Source organism: Plecotus auritus (genome assembly GCF_963455305.1).
Source record: "Plecotus auritus genome assembly, chromosome: 6".
Taxonomy (NCBI): Eukaryota; Metazoa; Chordata; class Mammalia; order Chiroptera; family Vespertilionidae; genus Plecotus; species Plecotus auritus.
The window spans coordinates 65,199,829-65,210,633 of NC_137773.1; the positions used below are offsets into that span (position 1 = coordinate 65,199,829).

The 10,805-nt window shown below is 39.1% G+C and overlaps 1 protein-coding gene across 2 annotated transcripts; it reads left to right on the forward strand.

Annotated features, from left to right (window-relative positions):
• The first annotated feature begins 826 nt into the window (after positions 1-826).
• NPY1R (neuropeptide Y receptor Y1) lies at positions 827-10,191 on the forward strand. 2 transcript variants are annotated; one of them, XM_080677086.1, is made up of 3 exons: positions 827-1,434; positions 7,512-8,361; positions 8,475-10,191. In XM_080677086.1, the coding sequence occupies exons 2-3, from the start codon at positions 7,663-7,665 to the stop codon at positions 8,931-8,933; spliced, it is 1,158 nt and encodes a 385-aa protein (XP_080533212.1). In that variant the 5' UTR covers positions 827-1,434; positions 7,512-7,662; the 3' UTR covers positions 8,934-10,191. The 2 variants fall into 2 exon arrangements, with proteins under 2 accessions (XP_080533212.1, XP_080533213.1); XM_080677087.1 differs by lacking the exon at positions 827-1,434 and having other exon boundaries at positions 5,902-8,361.
• The last annotated feature ends 614 nt before the right edge of the window (positions 10,192-10,805 follow it).

Consider the following 10,805-nt stretch of genomic DNA (forward strand, 5'->3'; position numbering starts at 1 on the left):
ACGATATTTTAATTCTTGATCATGTCTCTTCCCAACTATATAAAAAAATGTCTAATGACAAAGGCCAATGAAAAAGCTTTCCTGCAACAAAAAGGAGAAATTATGTACATCATTCTGTATAAATAAATGAGTTATGGCTTATCTTGAGGTGTAAATAGTGTTTATTCAGCCTAACAACCAGGAAGAGAAAACATTTCTTAACAGTGTCTTGGAATTTTGTTTAGTTTTTCGTTTTGAAGACAGAAAGCAATCATAGTTGTTATGCAATAAAACCTTTATACATACCCTAGGCAGTGTCCTGTATCTTTATTCAGAAGACTTTAGTTTTTGACAGTTTGATTTGGAAAAAGTTTCATTCATCTACATCAGTAAATAATTGGGGTGTGTGAATGACACAACTTTGACTTTTCAAAGTAGAACAGAACGGTGTGAAATATCTGAGATTAGCAGGTTATTAATTAGCCTGAATTATTGGGCACCATGATGGTTTTGCACCATCAATACACTGTGCACATTCAATTATTTTCTTTATAATGTTCAGTACAGTTGTAGAACACCGAGGAAATGGCATTAACTCTTTGACCACTCTGGAAATGTTCCGTTCATCATGCTCCCCTAAAAAAAAAAAAAAAAAAAAAAAAAAAAAAAAAAAAAGGCAGCCAGACTGTGGGAACAAATCGATGGGACTCAGTGCATTTTCTCAGTGGAAAGAAAGGTGGGCTAAAAGGCCAGATTCTCCATCCGATTCGCTTCTTTTGCTTTTTTAAAGTCTTCTCTTTACTTTAAAATTGAGGGGGGAAAACCTCGGCACTGGCATAAGAAAAATTTGAACGCCACAAGAGAGAGAGCAAGAAACATACAGTGGCATGTGGTGGCTGTGAACTTCACGTTTCCTCTTCCCATAGATAACAACCCCTTTCCTTCTTGAGCTGGGCTTCTGCTCCGGGTTTTCAGAGTGGTATAACTTCGGCCACAAGATGGCACCGACCTGCAAACAAAGGAGCGCCCTGGCACCGACTTTTCAGATGCCCTGCCACACTGCCTGGCCTTCGCGGAGGCAAGGACCCCGTGGGGACGAGTGCTTACTTCCCTCCACGTCGTGAGTCTGTGTCTAACAACGAGCGCCCAAGCCGAACAACGTGAGGATTTAATTGCATTTCTTTCCGGAATGCCTAGGAAACGCACCCCCGAGGTGCACACCCAACGTTAGGTGTTTGTGGGGGGAGCTCCAGGCGCACTCCGGGGGCGAGTCACGTGACCCGGGAATGAGGTGGAGTTCGGCTTTAAGGGGGCGTCTCTGCTTATCTCCATCAATCTTTAGGATTTGAGCAAGAGAAATACCAGCGGTTCTTTTCTCCCCTCCCTGCTTGCTCCCTTGCATAGCTATCCTTCCCGCTTCGATAAACAGGGGGAAAAAGACAAATCCGACAGAGGGTAAGTTTCAAGTTTACACCTTTTCAGGGACTTGAGAGAAATCGCTCATTGATGGGAGTGAGGGATGGGAGAGGAAGAAAAAGCACGCGAGAGCCCGAAATTGGCTCTGGGGTCCGAGGTGGGGCGAGGAGTCTGCCTTATTGTTCAGGTCCCGGTGCGGGCAGGTGCAAAGTGCTTCGAGAGACCGGGCAATTCCAGGACGCCTGCCCCGTTAGGGACGCAGGTAACCGCGACTTGGTGCATCCGCAAGCCCGGCTGCGGAGGATTTCTGGACGGGATCCGAGTTCTCCTCTTCTCGGGTTCTCCGAGGGGGTGGGCAGGTGCCCTCGTGGTCTTCCCCTCACCTTGCCCCTCTGCCGCATTTTTCTGGAGCTGGCTGGAGCCTCTGCCAGGTGGCTGCACTGGAGTTTTCGCGGAGGAGCCAGTACTTGGATGCTCTGGGGAGGGTGGGCTTGGCGGGCCGTCCTGCTTAGACTCCCTCCCTCGGCACGGGGGCGGGGGGGGGCATGCAGGGGTGAGGGGGGAGAGGGGGCTCCAGCTACTCCCGGGGACACTTGTGGGTGCCTGCGACTGGGCTGGAATGGAGCCCATCCCCCCGCGTTGGGCCCTCCCAAGCTGACCCTGCGCTCCAGCCCTCTCCTCCTGTTTCCCAGTTCTAATCATCTAACTCTAGCTGCGTTGAGAACAGTGATGTTGGGAGCCTGGCTGGGTTAGAAGATCGGGCTGAATGAAGGTGGAGGTGGCTTAGGAATGTTCCTGTGCTCCCCAGGTAGACTGGAGGGAGGCGTATGGTTTTAAGGACTGATGTTGGGCCAAAGAGAACTGACCCAGTGTGGACTCTGCTCGTTTGTTTTTAGTTAGTTTGGATGTTTTCTGTTTTGCCAGTCTCTCACCATCATAAGCAGAGTTGTTCCCTAATGTGGCAAATGTGTGTGTTGGGGGGTGGGGCGGGAGTTAGAAATGAGGAAAATTGGGGGACAGTTAACCTAGTTACACAATTATAAAAACGGTGGGCGCCTAAGCAGCAAAAACCTCGGGGAGAAGAGCGGGGAGTGTTCTTGGACATCCCCCCCCCACCCCCGCTCTTCTTTTTAAGAGCTCTCAGATTTGCCATGCCCGCCTGGACCCCAGGGGAAAGCTAACTTACTAGGTGGCCTACAGGCAGGGTAAGTACGGAGCTTGCCTGTCTGTCTCTCTCTGCTTGGATAGAAACCGTAGCTGTCAGTTCCAAGACTCCAGGCTGTCTCCCGATGAAGCAAGAGAGAACAGAAAGCTACCCAGCTCCGTTCCCCACCCATGACTATAGATCAGAGCCGTTTGGTGGGTGACTGTGGTGTATTAGTCTTCCTTATTGTTTTAAGGCAGCTGTCTGTTGAACAAGCCCTCCTTGGAGAGGAAGGAACAGAGAATTATGTAACTTAGGGAGTTAAACTTGCAAGTAACTTTGGGAGGCTGCATGTGCGAGACTGATATTTCTTTTCCAAAACAGATGAGGTGAACAGCTGATTCTGGGACCATGAACACATTTATCTGCAGCAGGCTATGAAATGCAGAAAGCTGTATTTTCAGGTAGTAGCAGCACCAAGAACAGCAAGGAATTGGGTGAAAGGCCAGTGTTCTAATCAGAAGGAGAAAGAAATGTCCGTTTGGAAAGGGGCTAATTTGCCAACTGGTGATGCATGTGGTGTCTCTATTTTGTCTATAAATGCACATGGCAGCTACGAGATTTAACAATCTTTAATTTTTGCAGTGTCTGTAGTTGCATACCTTACTTTAGAAATATATGTTCAAATAATGAATATTAAAGTATTTTTTTGCAAAGGTAATGTATGTAAATTCTTTCTCTACTAGTATTGTTTTCTGACGATTACTTTTTCTTAAAATTATACTAAGGTAGGCTGAAAATATAGTACATTTTATTCAATGGGGAACTGTTTTATCCAATTGGAATGACTATCCAACAATGCACTTAGCAAAGGAGGCTTGCAAATACTTTAAAAAATAGTTTTCATTCTCTTTATAGCTAAGTTAACTTTTTAGTAGGAACAATGCTATTCCCCACAGGAAATGTCCATCAAATATAATTTTAAAGATATTAAAGTAGGGTTTCAGTATATTTACCTAAAATCACATGTAAGAAAGCTATCTTTGTAGCCCATACATTGTGATAGTTTAATAAATGTTTGCATTAATTCCCATACGTATTGAATTTTGTCAAAGTCAGTGGATGTAAAATGCCTATTTTTCTTCCTTTCTTCTGCCAACACCTTGGTCTGCACCTTCATTATTTCTCACCTGGATTAATGCACTGGCTTCTTAATGAATCTCCCTACTTCTTCTCTTTCCTGTTCTTAAGTCTGTTGAAAACAGCAGCTAGAGTAAAATTTGTAAAACAAGTTATGTAACTTCATGCCTTTATTGAAGGCTCTTCCGTGATTCCTCATCTTTCTCAGAGAAAAAGTCAAAGACTGTCCCATGGAATAGGTCCCTACACCATCTGTTCCTCCTCTGTTTACCTTTTCCAGTACTGTTTAGCACACCAGGTATACAGCCTTAAGGATTTTATATTCTATCCATATGGGGTGCAATCCCTGAGATCTCTGCATGGCCTCCTCCCATCTTCTCAGACAAGTGGAGGCCATCCCTACCACCCAGGAATAATTGCAATTCCCAACAATCCTAGTTCCTCTTCCTTGCTTTAGTTTTCTCCATAGCACTTATTATCAGCTGGCATAGTATCTTTCTTTCTTCCTTCCTTCCTTCCTTTCTTTCTTTCTCTCTCTATTTATTTATTTATTTATATTTATTTATTTATTGTTGTCTTTCTCTGCCCACAAGACTAGAAACTAAATGAGAATGTCACAACTGTCTCCACTAAAACCATGTCTGATACAATGTAAGTGTCCACTAAGTATTCATTGGAGGAATTAAGTTTCTTTTAGAAAGTTTCTTTTTTTAACACAAAGTGAAACATTTTTTTCCTACGTACATGACCTAACTAAAAAAAAATAAAATAAAAAATAAAAAAATCTATTGGCCTTGGCTGGTGTAGCTCAGTTAGTTGGGTATCATCCCATTCACCAAAAGGTTGCCAGTTTGATTCCTGGTCAAGGCTTGTGGCCAGGCTGTGTAGGAGGCAGTTGATCCATGTTCCACTGTCACATCAATTTTTCTCTCTCTCTCTCCCTCTCTCTTCCTCACTCTCAAAAATATCAATCAAGAGCCCTGGCTGGTTTGGTTCAGTGGTTAGAATATCGGCCTGTGCATGGAAGGGTCCCAGGTTCAATTCCCTGTCAAGGGCATGTACTTCACTTGCAGGTGCCCCAACCCCAGTAGGGGCATGCGGGGGAGGCAAACATATTGTTGGTTCTTACATTGATGTTTCTCTCATCCCCCGTCCTCTCTCCCTTCCATGCTCTTTAGAAATCAATGGGAAAAAATATCCTCAGATGAGGAGTGAAAAAAGTAAAATAAAATGGATAAATAAAAATAAAAATCAATAAAGAGAAAAAATTTTACAATCTATTGAATTAGCGTCCATTTTGCTTGTAAAAGGATGGAATTCAGCTACTGGTGTTAAGACTAATTCAGAGAAGAAGCTGCTGTTCCAATCATGCATCTGCTGTCAGTCAACACATAATTGTCCTTAATCTAATATTTGAAGGCTCTATGAGGTATGCACAGTACCTACCAAAAAAAAGTTTATATTATAATTGAGAGGAGCCAATTAAGAATTCGAGGGACTAAATGGCACTTTGAAAGATGGGCATATTTGGATTGGTAATGAGACAGAATAACCAGCAAGAGGAATGGCAGGGGTAAAGGTTGTAGATGTTAAAACAAGCAACGAGCACTAGTGGACTGTGAAGAGACGGGCCTACCTGGAACAGAGCATTCACAATGGGGTTATTAGAGCAAGGAGTGAAAAGTAGAAGAGAGGCAGCATGTACAGGTCTTCAGGCTGAGGCATGTACTCAATAGTTCAAATCTCATACCTGGGTACTCATTCACCGGGTGGTGCTCAGTGAGAGGCAGCCATGAGAAGTCATAGAAAAAAAGAGCATACACTTTCCTATGCAGCTATTTTTACTTTTAATAATGACAAAAACTCAAAATTAACTGATAACTAATGTTAAATATCTTGGTAACATGAAGCATGATGCAAAGTTTTCTTGAATTCTTTTTTAAATTATTTCTTAAAATTGTTTATATGTTTTTACTTATTTCAGAGAGAGCAAGGGAGACTGAGAGAGAGATTAAACATTAATGATGAGAGAGAATCATTGATTGGCTACCTCCTGCACACCCCCCTACTAGGGATCGAGCCCAAAACCTGTGCATTGCCCTGACCAGGGATTGAATCCTGACCTCCTGGTTCATGTGCTGATGCTCAACCACTGAGCCACACCAGCTGGACTTCTTGAATTCTTAAGTAAGAAATTTCCAAAAGAGACAGGTCATTCTCTCTTGCCTTTGTTTTATATTCTTGAGAGAAAAACTGTGATTACCACCTAAGTTTAGGAGTCATTACAGGTTGCATAGAAGAGAGAAAAACTATATTTCTAATAACATTCACAGTTAAAATCATTCCGCTACTATCTCTAGTCTTAATGCTTTCTCACATAATGTTAGCAACCTTTATTTTTATTAATTTTGTCTTATAAATTCAAGTTGTGGTTGTAAAATAAAAAAACACTCCACATCCTAGAAAGCAAAACACTTCAAGTAAAGGTTCATTAGAGACACCACTTAAAAGGCAAAAATATTGTAGGTTCATTAAATGTCTTATCTTCTTTTCAAGGGAAGTAAATCTGCCTGATTTCCTTTATTGTCTTCACATAAGCGAGAAATAAACAAAATTCCCTTTCTTAGCATAGGCACAGTGGCCTGTTAGTTAACATGAGGAATCTCATGTCATAAAACATATATTTACTTAATAATCTAGGGTGAATCAGATTTTTTTTCCAAAAGGAGTTTTTAGTCTTTACAAAACTATGGTCTGTAATTTGTTTTGTTGGTAAAAATGCTGTGAAGGACCAAAATGATAACCAAAATTAGATCCTGCATTGTATCTGTATACAATCTAGAGGGGAGGGAGGATATTTATAAAAATAGAACCTTAGAAATCCTTTGAAAGCTTCTGACAGACTAATAAACTCATATAATCCTACAGTTAGAAAGAGTGTCAGAGCTATCCTACACAAATGCAAGAACCAGAAAGTCTTACAGGCAGTAGTTATAAACTTGGGTGTATAGACACTTGCTACATTTGCAGGCAGTTCATTCCATTTGATTAAACATTTGTTCCTCATAATGATGTGAAATTTGTTTTCTTTTAATATAATATACTTCCTTTGGTTCTACTTCTAACTTGTACATGTAGATATAATATTCCAAGTCCAGTTTCTTATACTAGATGCTACTCACTCAAATATAAGAAGACATCTATACCATTCCTGTTAAGTTTTTCTGGATTGCACATCTTCTATTCCTTCAACAGCCCTTCATATGACAAGGTTTCTTGATGTTTCACTGTATTAATAATTTTTTAATATATTTGTGTTAAATAAAGTCTGCCTTAAAGAGAAGTTCAGTGAATGGTAGAACTATTATTACAACTTGATCTCCACAAGAATTCTTTCATTTCTATCGTAAGAGAAAGGATTGGGTAGTTTTGTTTTTGTTGTTGTTTTCTTTGCTTGTTTCATATATTTTTCTTATGTTTTAAGCTGTGCATTAAGTTTTTTGTTATATATTCATATTCTTACAGTGTTTAGGAATGTGCTGATAGTACTGTTTATATTAAGAGTTTGAACATGAGATTTACATACACTTTACTAATGCACAGACCACTCACTATGTTTTGCTGCAACTCAATGTGTAAGCCCGTCCGATGAAAAATTTTGAGATTATTTTTTCAAAATGTTTGCACTGTGGCTGATATTTTAGAAAGATATTTATACAAATTTCTTTTTGTTTATTTATTTCAGTGTCTTCACTTCAGTGCTATGAGTTAGAATTCATTTTGCCTGCCCTCAATGAAATTAGTAATGCAATTGGCCATTTTCTCTTTACAGATTGTTCAGTTCAAGGGGATGAAGAATTCAGAATAATTTTGATAAGTGAATGCCAATATGGGGAATAAGAATAAGCTGAACATTTGATCTGCTTTGAAGAAACATACTGTCTATTTGTCTAAAGTGATTGATAATAATCAAACCAATCAAAATGAATTCAACAATAGTTTTCCAGGTTGAAAATCATTCAATCAACTATAATTTTTCAAAGAATAATTCCCAGTTTTTGGCTTTTGAAATTGATGATTGTCATCTGCCTTTGGCCATGATATTTACATTAGCTCTAGCTTATGGAGCTGTGATCATTCTTGGGATCACTGGGAACTTGGCCTTGATTGTAATCATCTTGAGACAAAAAGAGATGAGAAATGTTACCAACATCCTGATTGTGAACCTTTCCTTCTCAGACTTGCTTGTTGCCATCATGTGTCTCCCCTTCACTTTTGTCTACACAATAATGGACCATTGGGTTTTTGGTGAGGCAATGTGCAAGTTGAATCCTTTTGTGCAATGTGTTTCAATCACTGTGTCCATTTTCTCTCTGGTTCTGATTGCTGTGGAACGACATCAGCTGATAATCAACCCACGAGGGTGGAGACCAAATAATAGGCATGCTTACGTAGCTATTGCTGTCATTTGGCTTCTTGCTATGGCTTCTTCTTTACCCTTCCTGATCTATCAAGTCTTGACGGATGAACCACTCCAGAATTTTACACTTGATGGCTACAAGGACAAATATGTATGCTATGATAAATTTCCATCGGAATTTCATAGGTTGTCTTATACCACTCTCCTCTTGGTGCTGCAGTATTTTGGCCCTCTCTGTTTTATATTTATTTGCTACTTCAAGGTAAGAAAATTCCTCCCTCCCTCACCATTTCCATTTTTTATCTTCTTTCAAAAGAATTCTTCATTAAATGAGTGGTTCTGTTCGAACTCACTTTTTTTTTCTTCCCTCTATAGATATATATACGCTTAAAAAGGAGAAACAACATGATGGACAAGATGAGAGACAACAAGTGCAGGTCCAGTGAAACCAAAAGAATCAACATCATGCTGCTGTCCATTGTAGTAGCATTTGCAGTCTGCTGGCTGCCTCTGACCATCTTTAACATTGTGTTTGATTGGCATCATCAGGTTATTGCTGTCTGCAACCATAATCTCTTTTTCCTGCTCTGCCACCTCACTGCAATGATATCCACCTGTGTCAACCCCATATTTTATGGATTCCTGAACAAAAATTTTCAGAGGGACTTGCAGTTCTTCTTTAACTTTTGTGATTTCCGGTCTCGGGATGACGACTATGAGACAATAGCCATGTCTACCATGCACACAGATGTTTCCAAGACTTCTTTGAAGCAAGCAAGCCCAATCGCATTTAAAAAAATCAACAACAATGATAATGATCTGAAACTGCTGTAGCCTACGGTCCCAGCTAACATTGGTTTCGAAACAAGCACAACCGGCAACATATTTTACTGCCTGTTCAACCAAGGAATGGGGTTGAACTCATTGAGGAAAGACCAAGATCACCCTGTTTTGATTTTCACTGCTTGTCTTGTAGTTGTCACAATTACAATTGGGAAAAAAAAAACATATGGGCTTTGGAATCTTCTGACAATAGTTTTGACCAGACATCCTTGAAGTGCTTTCTGTAAATTTATGCATATACTACAAAAACTTTTTATATTGTATTTGTTGGAATGAACTTTCTTTAAAGTATTACTGTTAACAACTTTAGAAGCACTACATCTGATATTCTCATTACATTAAGCCATCCTGATTAGATTGTCACTAGATTGGATGATCCTGATGTAATGATAGGCATTGCTTCAGGCTGTTACAGAGGTGACAGCATGCAAATAGCATCCAGGATGTGGAGGTAAAAGAGAGTCTATGTCTTGCATACCTACAGTCTAAAGTCATTCAGGAGCTATTTGTATTTTTTTAATTTTAAGCAGGATTTAATTTGCTTCTAATTATCACTTATGATAAAAAGGCATACAAGTATACTTCTCTGTGAATACAATGGGGGATTGGGCCACCCACAAGAGTTAAGTGGGAAAGCAGTTCCCTAACTTTAAAACTGTTTTGGTACCCAACAATCAAAGGATTTCAAAGTAATTAGTTTGAATTATGTTTATTTGAATTGATGGTCAAGGGGTTTTCCATTCTTCACAAACTGTTCAGTATTTGTCAAATTCTCAAGCTTTCTAGCATAAATATACCTGCAATTCAAAAAGCATTTACAGCTCACAATGTATAAAAACACTAAGTGTATTTTCCATATATCAGTGCCCATATAGTATTTCATTTTTACTTTTCAGAGTCCATCTTCAAAAAAGGACACCAAGATACAATGTTAAAAGAATATTCACCCTGGCTAGCAGGGATAAATACCTGAAAGCTGAAAACACTTCATATAGCCCATGTTGATCTATATAAACTATGTGGAGTCTTTTAAATAATGCACTATATAGAATCTTGAGTAGTTGTGTCATGTTAATACACTTAATTTCATGTATCCTGTAATCATGATTGAGCCTCAGAATCATTTAGAGAAAAGGTATTTTAAAGAACAAGACATACCTTTGATGTAGTATACACATAAAGTATTAAATGTGTTTATTTTAGAAGGGTAGACATTTTCTTTATTAAAATTGCTTTTGCTTTTTCTGAGTCTCTTTTGTGTCTCTCTGCAGCTTATTTTCTTCTTCTTCTTTTTTTTTTGTGGTTTTCTTCTTCCCTCCCATGGTATTCCCATAGCATCCTATATCTGCTTGAGAATGAAACATTTTCTACACTATGGTATAACCATTGATGGCCCAGTCTTCCTTTGCTTCTTGAAGACAGAGGACAGTTTTACATGAGTCTATGTCCCCAATGCACAGTGCTAGTTACTTAGAAGTTTTTAAATATATATTTCTAAAACTAACACATGAATAAGTAATGACCAAATTCCCTTCCTTCTCATTTATGAGCATATTGACTTTATATCCTGACATTTGCTTGGACTCATCCTCCTAAGTTCTTCTTTACCAAGGAGGTGTTTTCTCTTTTATTAGTTATTTTCCCACCTAAACTAAGCAAAAAGGACAACAGTGTAGATTTTAGAAATTTTCATAATTTGTCTTGTAAGTCAAGCCAATAGCAAACTTTTAATATTGAATGTAACCTGAATTCAAATTATGCCTAAGAATGACTTTTAGTTAACTGAACAAGAAAAAAATTCTAAAATGAACTTTGAATATATAACGGAAAATATCATTTTTTTTTCTTACCAAAACCTGGAAT

Bases quoted from the DNA above. Each gene is read 5' to 3' on its own strand.
- NPY1R (XM_080677086.1), top strand. From the start codon at position 7,663: ATGAATTCAACAATAGTTTTCCAGGTTGAAAATCATTCAATCAACTAT. The intron at 8,362-8,474 runs GTAAGAAAATTC...TTCCCTCTATAG, and splicing joins TATTTATTTGCTACTTCAAG to ATATATATACGCTTAAAAAG.